Source organism: Chaetodon auriga, chromosome 2 (assembly GCF_051107435.1).
Source record: "Chaetodon auriga isolate fChaAug3 chromosome 2, fChaAug3.hap1, whole genome shotgun sequence".
NCBI classification, from domain to species: Eukaryota; Metazoa; Chordata; class Actinopteri; order Chaetodontiformes; family Chaetodontidae; genus Chaetodon; species Chaetodon auriga.
In genome coordinates this window covers 17,232,019-17,244,370 of record NC_135075.1, presented here as the reverse complement: position 1 = coordinate 17,244,370, position 12,352 = coordinate 17,232,019, and the positions used below count along the sequence as shown (strand labels likewise).

Sequence of the window (12,352 nt, the reverse complement as noted above, 5' to 3'; positions counted from 1 at the left end):
ATGCTACCTTTGTCGTGGAAGCGGATCTTCCTTATCGACAGCAAACCTTTCCAGCAGTGAATTCCACGTGGGGCTGCTGCAGACATCCCCCAATCAACGCTCTGGATAAAAGAGCAAGACACAACTCTGATTGGAGAGATGTCAACCTCCTCCTCACAGTCTGTGCTCAGGAAAATGTACTCCGGATGTGGGAATGTGAGTTCTCTAATGGTAGGATGAGAACAAGAGAAAATAGGGATGGGTTTCTCCTCGCTGTGCTGGGAATCGTGGAGGGAAGAGAATGGCGTTTCACCGCTGAATGTACAAAGAGCGTAGTCCAACAGAGGAGCCACTGAGATGTCCTCCAGATCATAGATGGTGACACACCGGGAGTCGCTCTTTGCTTTATCTTCTGTGAAAAAGTATTCAAACACTTGAGGGAAGGATATTTGATTATGTTCATGCAGGACATCTATGTTGGACAGTAATGGTGCAGGGACAAGTGTTCCCAGGCTGCCACTGTCCTCCAGGGATGGACAGCTGCTGAGAGACAGACTGCTCTCATCATTACTTGACAACAACTGCAAAGACATATCCTCCATGTTGAGAGCTTGTACGTTGCGCACACTTTTGCTTTTTGTTATCCGTCTTGGACACCCAAGTTTGCTTGAAATGAAAGCATCTGAGTCCTGATCCTCCAAACTTTGCCCGGCAAAGTCCTCTGAGGGTACGGGTGTCTCTTTTCCTTCAGAGCTTGTGGACTCTTCTTCCTCATGCGTAATGAGAGGAGAGTTGCTTGTCCTTTGTTGGTTTTTGCTTTGAGGGTCAGGACTGGGGTTCCGACTGGTGCCAAGAAACTGCCAGTACTCCTCCTCAAAATCAGAGGTGGAAAACTCACAGCTTGAGCGATCTGGTTTGGATTCATCGGGCTGTGTGAAATAGTCCGAGTCTGCGGTGTCGGACGTGTCCATTAGACCACAATCAGACAAATTACACTCCACAGTGTCAACCACAGAGCTGTGATTTGCTGGGAAATCATATACATTTGGTGTGACTGTGTCTCGTGTGTCTCTGGGAGGTGTGCTTCTACCCATCCTGAGCTGCAAAATGTCATTTATGGTCAATTTTTCCATTTCATCCCAAAAAGCAGAAATGGCAAACACAGGTCGAGTATGGCCCGCAGCTTTGGCATACGTTTCAGGGCTGCTGGCAACAGAGCAAGGTGTTAGGGTTACATCGGGAACAGGGGGAAGACTGAGCTGATCTCCTGAAGAGCAACCAGATGCTGAAAGTCGGATTTCATTTGTTTGGAGTCCAGGTGTGTCCGAGGGCATGTGGAGCAGCTTGCCGTGCGTGTCGTTATTGCATGTGGAGTTGTCATCTGGCATTTTGTTCGCACTTTGGGCAGCAGATGGAAACATCTGGTTAGGCTCAACATTTGTGCTTTCATAGCCTTCACAGTTCGTAGCTGTTACACTGCAAGACAGAGTGCTATGACAAGAATGCATCTCTGTGCACTGCGTGTCATCAACATCTGTACTCCCACTGAGATTGAAGAGACAGATGTTTTTCGTCAGAGATGGCGAGCTCTGCAACTGTTGCTTTTCAGTGAGAAGATGCTGAGGTTCCTCCGCTGATTCAGGAGCTGACAGGTAACTTTCAGACTCATAACTGTGAGTGGAGAGGAATTCGACACCATCTCCAAGCTCATCAGATTCCACGCTGTCCAACCGTGAAGGGTCTTTGGGTGTAAATATGTCAGGCGTTGTGGATGCCGAGCTGCTCGGGTCATGTTTGGTTTTGTCTGTCATTGGATGAATGATGTCCACTTCACCGGACATTAAAGACATCTGCGATGACTCTGAGGTAACTCCCATCTGAAGGCTCTCAGGATCGTCTTCAGCACTTGGATACCCTCCTGAGCTCTGGTTTGATTGTGTGATATACTCTGTGTCCCCCCCTCCCTTAGATTCATTGTTGTCCCTGGTTATTTTTAACTCCAAGCCAGTTTCACCTGATTTCTCCTGCCCTGGGGCTCTGCACACGTGGTTGTTCTTACGAGGTTTTTTTTGCCTTCGTTTTTTTTTCACAGACATGGCATGCACCCGCTGCCGTGCAGGACTGTCATTCACTGTCACGAACCAGCGCTCTTTCTCTGCTCTTAAAGCGACACTGCTCACATCCTCGCTCACAGCTCTGTCTGCAGCGTGTGGCTCATTCACATTTAGTCCTGTGCAAGAAAGTGGGTCAGGTTCATGTGCGGATGACGTGTCACTTTCAGTTTCCGTTTTCAGCTCTGTTGATTCTCCCTCTGAAGACTGGACATACAGTTGCTCAGTTTGCAGTGTGGAGGCGATGTTGTCATTTGTCTCCTCTGTGATGTGCTCTGCTCTCATCACGTAAACCTCCTCTGTGTTGATGCTATTTCCTTCAGGATACTCAAGGCATATCTCAGACTTCACTCGTCTTTCACTGTCTTCTTCAGTTTTTGGTGTAAGATCATCTTGTTCTCTTCCTGAACCACTCTGATTAATCAGCACTTCTTCCATGCAGCATCCTACAGCGTCACTCGGCTGCAGCTCCCTTTGGCCTCTGCTGAAGGCTGAACTTGAGTTTTTTGAATCCTCTGAATCGCTGAGGTTCCAGTTATCAGGGCAGGCGAGCGAAGGCTGCAGCAGATCACACTGCTCACTGTCCTCATAGAAGCTCGTCCAGTCATATTCTGAAATGTGCATGCTGTGATCTAAATCATCCATTTTGATACCTCACATGCTCTTCAGTCTGAAAAAGACAAACAAAGATTAGTGTTGGAAGGTTGCAGATTTAGGTTTGAAAAATAATGAAATCGGCCTTATACAGAGTGTAGCAGTAGATCCTTGATATCTTCACTGGGTTATAGTTAAAGTTACAGCAGCACATTTAAGTTAAATATAGAGCATGCATTTGCTTTGCTTAACATTGATTATAATTAGGGATCCACTTTTTTTCAGTTCCAATCTGATTCTGATACCTGAATTTGGATATCCACAATACTGAGTACCGATAATGCCTCACAATAGACTGGGATCATTCTTTTATGTGCTCAGGAACGTCAGGCTTGACTTAAACATTACTTTCCTAACTTTGTAAAACAAAATGTAATAAATAAATACACAGATATAAATGCAATGAATGATTTAATATTAAAATAATAAATAATCGTGCACCAACAACTTCATAAAAATGAAAAAAAAAGTCAAAATTAACAGGAACTTTTGGAAAGCAGCAACAAATTGGTCAAGAATTAAAGTTCCAGTATAAATCAAAACAACTGCATCAAATGAGAACAAAATGTAAACGGTAAATCACAATTAAGTTGCAAACTATTGCAAACAAATTTGATAAATCACAATTCACACAATAAGTTGAAAAAAGTAACCGGTGAAAACAAAGTATTCAAACAAACAGGAATCTTGATTCTTTGGAAATGCTCAGTGCAAATAGGCACGTCGACGAAAACATAGTGTACAATGAATAAATCGGCATTGTCACGATACCCGATCCAGCTATATGAGTCAGTATCGGACTGATATCCGATATCATCGTATCGGTGCGTCCCTCCTTGTAATCAGCTGTCATTAGGAGACTGTGCAGAAAGCAAAGAAGCTCCTGTATTAGTTCAAAACTCGGGAGATTAAGACGTCAGAGAGTAGCCAAGCAACACCAGAGCACCACGGTCACACGCTCCATAACAGACCCCAAAATACTCTATGGCCCTGCTCTCAGTCACATGACCTGATACGAAAGATTCAGCTGGCTAATATCAGTGCAACGCACAGTATCAGCTTAACAAACAACCTCAGCGGGGGCAAAAAAAAAAAATAAAAATACACTGATGCAATATGATATAAACATCAAACTATCATGTTACTTAAAATTGCACCAGCTCACATCTTACATTTTGTATTTGATCAGCATTTTTTGCAGTATTGTTGACGCTACAGGGTAAAATATCATATATCATTCCTTGATCCACAACATAATGGACATGATTATCAAACTCCTTAACTTTCCTACATCAAAGTCATTAAAGGCCTTGTGCATTGACCTTATTAACACGACCAACATGAAGCACAAAGCTACAGCACATTCTTATTAATGTGTTCCTGGAGTCGATGGGAGCCTACCTGCGGCAGAGGGACGACGTGTCCAGGCTGAGGGTGTCAGTACTTTCTCCCTGCAGGGACATTTCAGCTCTGATGTCTGTCTGTCCTTGTACAAGTCAAGCTGGGGCCCGGCACTCAGATGTTATAAATAGAGTAGTATGTCCAGTCACATGTAGCTGCTGGTGCAAACGTCCGACCTTCCAGTACCAGCGGTGTGACATTTCAGTACCTTAAAATACAAACTCTGGTGTATTTATTAAAGGTAAGGTCAATAATCAGTTCCATTATTAACATGATAGAAATTCAAGGACAGGGACACATTTTGCTACCGTGATCGATGTTTTATACATATTGTGCATTTATTGAAAATGACAAGTCTGAACAAATGTCTTTCCTATGAAGCATACTTTGATATTTTTTATTCTAACAGATGACATTTTAAATATTTCAACTCAAATTTCAGTTTTTTCCTAAATATTTTTCATTAGCACAAAATCCTATCATTACAATCCCAGTGTTTAACATCTAGCCTTAAAAGTCTCACACACAAAAAAGCCTTCCACTCGCTTCTTTGACTCGTTTCTACAAAATATGTCTCCCTAATTGTTGACTTGTAGTAGTATATTATCTATTAGAGACAATAAAACATACCATGCTGAGCAACCTTACAACTTGGATATAGATGACCACGAGTGAAAACAAAGAAATGTGTTACCTTGGTTTCTGGTGTGCATACTATAAGTTTAACAGTCAAGATCAATTCATTACTTGGTAATTTGCTCATCTAGTAGGAGCCAATCCATGTAACGACCAACAGGGAAATTATAAAGTAATGGGCAGAGTAAACTGTCATATAAAAAGGAGTTCTCGTCTGGCACACAGTGAGGCATTGTTTATTATTAGCAGCAGGAGTCACAAAAGACACATACAGAACCAAAACTGGTCAAATTTGTCCTTGAACAATATGAAGTTTAGGCTAACTCAAGTCTGTATGACCGCACAGAGGGAAACCATGGTTATGGAAAGGTGCTTTATTTCTCCAAACATCTTCAGAACATTTTTCATGGCACTGAAACTAGAATATGGATATCATTACAAAAACAATACTTCATTTGTATAAAACAATATGTACATGCATTCAGCTTATGGTTGTCTGTACAACAGCGTGAAGCAAGAAGGGGAATATTCATGGAATGATTGCTGCCTTTCATCTGGTTCACTTCATATGGCTTCACATATACTGAAGATGCGAAGAACTTTTTACAGCCTTGGTGTTGTCGAGATACAAAACTCTAAGAAATAAGCAGCCATGTAGCAAATAAAACTTGGATAACCAGCCTTTTTGAGAATTGTGTACAGTAAAGGCCACTGGATGTAATTCAAATACCCAATTATTCATCACGCCATGAGGAAACGTTTCCTGGCTGCAGTTAAAGCTCATAATGGCACAGTAATCACAGTAATGGCACACAGTAAAAGCCATTTTCTTCAGACAACATTTGGCAAAAGTTAGTAGTAGTCAAGTAACGTTCAATGCAACAACAATGTTGCCATCTATACAACAAAGTCGCAATCACACTATTTTCGGCAACACGTTATTTTGAGTATTTCTTTCTAAAATTAGCTGATGACCTCAGACAAATAAAGTGCACAAGGATTCAGTAATTTTATGTTTCGAGGAAAAAATAGATTGAAATTTAAATTTACTTCATGGAGCAAAATTGGTATTTTAACAGCTTTTTTGTTGTTTAAAATGACTTTCAATCTTTCATGATCGGGTGGGTCTGCGATGCATGATTGGTTGTACATGTGTGATACATTCACCTTGGTTAAGCTCACAGAAATAATAAATACAAATGCAATAATAAAATCACAAAAAGCAATCAAACAATCATCCACACGGGGCCTCCAGCGACTGTCCCTAAAATGGCCCGATCCATCCGGAGAACTCTGCTGCTTTTAGACATTTATTCTGTTGGTCTGACTGCAATCAGTAAGACTCAGTGCACAGTTTCAAAATGCAAATAAATACCACACATGTAAAAAAAAAAAAAAAACCCACATCCAAACCTGAAAAAACAGACTTCTATCAAATGTTACTGGGCTGTCACTCCCCCCCCCCCCCGACCCCCCCAAAAAAAGGAAAAAAAAAACAAAACAATAGTTTGGCTCAATTCATCGTTGCTTTAAAGGAACAGTATGACATTTTGCGAATATGCTGTCTTGCAGAGAGTTGGAATTAAAAAGATCAACATCGCTCTTGTATCTGTTAAAATATGGCTACAGCCAGCAGCCGGTTAGCTTAGCTTAGCATAAAGACTAAGTCTGTGCCCAAAGGTAATAAAATGAATCTTCCAGCACCTCTTATGCTCACTAACACGTTACATCTCATTTGTTTAATCTGGACAAAAGCAATGTGGCAAAACGATAATTCTTTAAAATTGTCTCGCCCCTACAATTTTTTTCCCCACTTCAGTTTTTGTGCAGATTAAAGGAGATATAACACGTAACATGTGCGAGTCAATATATTTCCTTAAATGTTGAACTACTCCTTTCACACACCACGTCCACATATTCATGAAAACCATCACTTACAATCTGGAACTCACCTGAACACACACCAGCAAACAGCAGACAAAAACGATTTAGTATAACAGTGTTTCAAAGGAGTGATCCTGTGCCGTAGGAGGCTCTTTAAGCTGTCATGTGAAAAAAAATTCAGTATGAACAGGTCATGGACTGTTTCAAGAAGCCACAGGTCCGTCTCTGGACATGTATTGTTGTCAGTGTCATACTTTTGTTAAATACAGGAAAAGTAACAGCCCTGGTGACAAGAAAGCAGCAGAAGCAGCTACAGTTAAATTTGGCCATTTATGTTCAAGTCAGCTGGTTTTCCTTCAAGCTGCTGAACCTTCACATGATAAGAAACTCTGACATCGTTCCTGAGCGATCTCTCCTACCTGCACCAGCACTCCCACCCCTCCTCCTACACATTATAGTCTTGAGTGGTGGATGTGGTGGGTACGGTGGCACTGTTCAGTGTTGATGTTGCAGAGGGCCGCTCCCTTCTGACATATCTTGGCTTCCTCACTTCAAAGGAAACACAAAACAAAAGAGAACATATAATCACCTGTGAGGAAAAACAAGAGGAGACAAGCACCGGAGTCATTCATAGCGTCGCTGAGCTAACCTTTGGTATGCTTTTATGCCCGAGATCACCTTTTTTTGTGAATGCAAGCTTGCATTGCTGCACCTATCCTCAAACACTCCTCGCCACCATTGCCAAACAGTCTTGGCTAATGTTTTAACTGCTTGGCATTACTCAATAGTTTCACATAACCATACATCAACCTGTTCAGCAAGGTCAGAGTCACTTTCAAAACAGTTAGATTACAGTCTCACCTGACGAAGATGGGATCATAACAGCCTGGAGGGGAAGAGAAACAGACGTTATAGCCATCCCTTTGAGACAAACATTTACAAATAATGTCTTTGAGCAACAGGGGAACAGGCTGAGGTTATAATTAAGACATGCACAGTCTTCACACCAATGTTCTGTAGTGTGTGATCAACTATGAACAAGCAATAAAACTGACTTACTGTCTCACTTGGTTGGAATATGAAGGCTGTAAAAGCACAAAAAACACTGTTACATTTAACTGACTGAAAATCAAGGTCAATTATCTTGGATTTAATGGGTGTGGTGGGTCAACAGGAGCTGCAGAGCTTTGTAATTCAGGTTCCACAAAACCATGCTTGTGTAATTACAGTCTGAGCTGCACAGTGTTTACCCTTGTTGCGGCGGTAGAAGATGCTCGGGAGTCTGTTGGAGCGTTTGAGGTAGAAAAAGGAGGCAACGGAGAGGATCAGGAACAGGCTGATCAACAGTGTTCCCAGAAGAAGAGACGCTGCCACACCGGGCCCTCCTGCTCAAAAAGACAGCACAGAGCACAGAGCAGTGGATGAGACACACAGTGAATATCTTACCAGCTGCAACAGACACTCGAAAAAGACATTTGATTGAAACTGGTTTTTCCTGAAAAGTTAAACTCGTAAACACATTACAGTAAAGGCCATGAAGTAAATCTTACACATGAGGAAATCAGTAAATCAGTCCATAATGACTGTGGTGTGACATCTTACCAATTTTAGGAATGACAGTAGTTACAGTTGTGTGATTTTTCCTCTCCACTGTATAGTCTAGTGAACGCACAGAAAGGTCACATTAAAAACATGACACATCCAGATTCTTAGGCATTTAAAAACAGTCAGTCCAAAGTTCCCCATCCTTACTGTAGGTGCAGACTGTTATGTTCTCCAAATCCACAGCTGCTGAGTCACAGAATATGCAAACGGTGTTGCTGTTCTCAAGGACACGCAAGAAGCATCCTGCGCAATTCACAAGAAGAATATATTTCACATTAGTTGCCACCCTTTGCCCTTTCGTGCTCTTCTAGTTATTCATTTCAACCTGCAACGCAACTGTAACAAGCTGCAAAAAATGATGCTTTCCACACTTCGCACGCACTGCAAAATAAGAAAACACAAGCAAATTAAACCGAACTTATAACCAAATACTGAAACACTGAAAGCCACATAGACGAGAACAGAGACTGTTTCCAGAGGACACTTAAAAGTGATGCACACAGCTGGAACACGCTTGTTGCTTCTGTGACTCAAGGAGTTACTGAAGTCATCTGTCAGTAAGTGGTGCTGAAAAATGAGCTAAACTGTGGGTTTTTTCAAAAGCGGTCCATCACTTTTTAACGTCCCCTGGAAACAGTTTCCGTTGTCATCTGTGCGACTTTAAGTGCTTCTGTGTTTGCTTGTGTTTTCTGAATTTGCAGCATTTTTTCTAAACGCTGTGCATGTGCTTCCACATTTGCTTGTGTTTTCTTAAGCAGCAGTGTGCTGACCTGTCAAGGCCACGTGTGTTTTCCTTTTTTTACACATTGCCAAGGATAAGGGAAACACGTCAGCACAGAGAGGGCCGGGTGCTTCATTACTGAAACCCCCTTTTTTAAATTTCCTTTTCAATCCTTCCACTGTGTCTTTGAAGGGTGCAGGAGGAAACTGTCAACAACATAGTCATACTCTCTTTCCTTTTTTCTTAAAACATAGCAATGAAACGCAACACAAGTGTCCATGTAGTTTGTACTGTGTGTTGGTACTGTTCTTCTGTTCTTGGTACATCCTCTGTTAATTTACATCTCCTCTGTGCCATTATCTTTTAATGAAGTCTGAATGCAATGGCTCTGTATTTGTGCCCCTAAAGCATAATTTAAAAATTAATTGTGATCCATAAATGAATGAATAAAGCCAATAAATTCAGGTTTAAACTAAAGTTACCTGACTCTGACTCATACTAAACCTGAGCTGTTGACTGGTCAAAGGCTTTACAGACCTCCCAAAGTCCCCTCGATATTATTTTAATTTGCACACAGGAAATCACAAGACATCATCTTGTAAAGAGTGAAATGATTATGTTGTGAGCATAACATTTAAAAATAACACTAAAAATCTGGACTCTCGAGCCTCCATAGATTTCTTACTGATTTCTTTTTTTTTTTTAACTTTCATCACTGATCGCAGGCCAGAGCATCACGTCACTCAGGCTGATGTCTCACTGGTGATGATGAGATCTCAGTGCTGTTAAAAGGTCCAAACTCTTGGTGACATTGTGTACATCCACAGTACCTGGTTCACAGTGAGTGTCGTTTGAACATGAATTGTTCACTCTTTGTTTCTCGCCGCAGCACTCAAGTGAGCTCTGATGCAGGGCCTACAGACAGAACAGCATTCACAGATTATCAGTGTAACCTGAGCAAAGCACACATTGGCCCTCTGGCTGGAGCGGCTTCCGTTTTCTACCTTTACCTTTGTTACAGGTGTCTCGGGTCTGATAAGAATCACAGTCGCAGCCAAGACCAAAAGGAATGACAGAGCCATATTCAGACCCTGAACGGTGAAACAGACTTGAGTTAGACATGCACACACTGTAGGACACACACCTTTACCCATTTAGTCCTTATCCAATAAATCTGTCATATTATTATTAGGATGACCACAAAAATTCTCATAAGTTTCAAGTAATTTTCCATCTTGAGGGATCTGCTGTTTATTGACCAATCTTGAATCTTGGTGATTGTAGTCTGTATTTCATTTTTCAATTTCACAGAGCAGTGTACAACGTCAGGATTTTTGGGTGAATGTCTCAATATGTCTCTTGTAAAGTAACTGCCTTAACAACACATTTGACAAGTTATAATCATCTTAAGTTAAACACAACCACACAGATGTTGTACAGTTCTGATATTCAGTGTTGCATCCAAACTTTACAACCACAGACACAAGTTTGAATATTCATGAGGGGGAAGTCTTCAACAACATATATGTCAAATACATTTTTCTGTCTGCCCTTATGTTAGAAAACTTTTAACTTTCACACCTACGTGTCTTAATGCTAAAACAATGATTTCACGGGTTAAACAACGTAGCTAAAGTGTCAGAAAATGGCATGAAGTCTGCGAGTTATGCACGATACAACCAAGGTGTTTAGCTAGCTAGCACCTGTCAGTGGGATGAACTTATGCCGTGATTGAGCTGCTAGCAATCAGAGCTAAAATACCGACGTCAGCGTTGGAGAAGCAAATTTACTAATCTACTTCAATCTGTTTTACATTATCGGGTATGTTTGAATGCTCCTATCGTAGACTGAGCGGCTTCACATTGCTGAATTTGGAAACACAAAAGTTAACTCACCAGCCAAACACTAGGCTTTGGCCTGACCAAACTCTTAGCTGTGGTTTACCCAACGTCAGGCTTCGTCCGCCACAGCGGTATTACCAGACAGTCACTTATATTTTCGGCAGCTTTGTCATCAATACACCTCTGCAGTCCAGCCACAGATAATCCTACAGTGCGTAGCTCATAGCCATTGCTACCTGCTTTCGTTTAGCATGGACACTTCCGGGTATAATTTTCAAAATAAAACCCCGATTTTTTGTCGTTCATTCACATAATGTGTGTGAGTAGAAAAAATAAACATGTAATTAAATAAATGAAAACTAAGGTTAGAATTAATCGAAAAAATATTTACCACTACTTCGACCACGACCACTCATTAATAACTGTAGTAATAGTAAATCCAATAAAAAAAACCTAAAATTAAAAATAGAAATAATCATTAAAGATTTTTTTTAGGGATTTGGAGGCCAACTGTAACCTGTTATGAAAAGCACAACAGTCTAAGGATGAATTTTAATTCTTGTGCATCACAAAATGTTCTCCACTGAGGATCAAATATATTCACACTGAGGATCTTGTTCATTGAAGCACATTTTAAATACAATACTGTGAAATATGAAAAGTGTGAAAATTCATGCATATGCATATGTGAATTCAATTCAATTCATTTTAGTTAAGTATTGACACGAAAACGTACACGTTTCTCTATTGAAAAATAATTCGTGTTTAGTGTATGGAAATTTGTATTTGGCATAATTATGCATCATGTGAGTAACATTACTCGGCTCTTAAAGCTAGAATGTGTTACTATCCAACCAACATAAAGATACCCACCAACAGGATTGCCATCCCTTCATTGAACAAAACAGCGAAGGCTCATAAATGAGTCTTTGTAAATGAGAAGCAAATATTGATAGAGCTAATAAACAAATTAATAGATAAATCTCAAAAACAAAAAAGCCAGTGTTGCAGTGCTCCAGGGTTGGCTTGACGTTTGTTTTGGTCTCCCCTTTGTGTGTCCGACTTTTTCGACGGCACCCGAACGCAACCAAGGCTCGCGCTGTAAGATCAGAAGGCGGGCGGGAGATTTTAAGACTCGGGGGCACTCTGTCTGTTTTGACTGCTACTCTTCATCACAGGATATGCGAACTGTGAGTCAATTTAAAAACCATTGCACAATACTAAATTTAACACAACTGGCCTGTGGAAAAGGGTGTCTAAGATTTTCTTGCTAAGAAGTTAAAGGTCATTTTCCTTCATGTTAGTCAAAGTTAGCTAATGAAACCCTTTCTAGATTAGCGTTAAAGCTAACTAAAGCCAACTAGCATGATTCCAACCCCTCTGTCAGCACTTAAATTGATGCTCTTAAGAAGACCTAGCTTGCTAAAGTTGCTACTCACTTGTTGTCTTTACAAACAGATAACTAAACACAATGAATCATTCGAGGAGCATAAAAGAAATGCTGAGCATCCCAACAGGAA

At 40.9% G+C, this 12,352-nt stretch overlaps 1 protein-coding gene across 1 annotated transcript; it reads right to left on the bottom strand.

The window, feature by feature from the left end:
• Positions 1–5,144: 5,144 nt before the first annotated feature.
• On the bottom strand, positions 5,145–11,108 carry c2h1orf159 (chromosome 2 C1orf159 homolog). The gene is made up of 9 exons (XM_076758829.1): positions 10,887–11,108; positions 10,002–10,082; positions 9,822–9,906; positions 8,418–8,513; positions 8,268–8,324; positions 7,916–8,050; positions 7,725–7,750; positions 7,527–7,551; positions 5,145–7,214 (listed from the first exon to the last, which is right to left on the bottom strand). The coding sequence occupies exons 2-9, from the start codon at positions 10,071–10,073 to the stop codon at positions 7,111–7,113; spliced, it is 600 nt and encodes a 199-aa protein (XP_076614944.1). The 5' UTR covers positions 10,074–10,082; positions 10,887–11,108; the 3' UTR covers positions 5,145–7,110.
• Between the last annotated feature and the right edge of the window lie 1,244 nt (positions 11,109–12,352).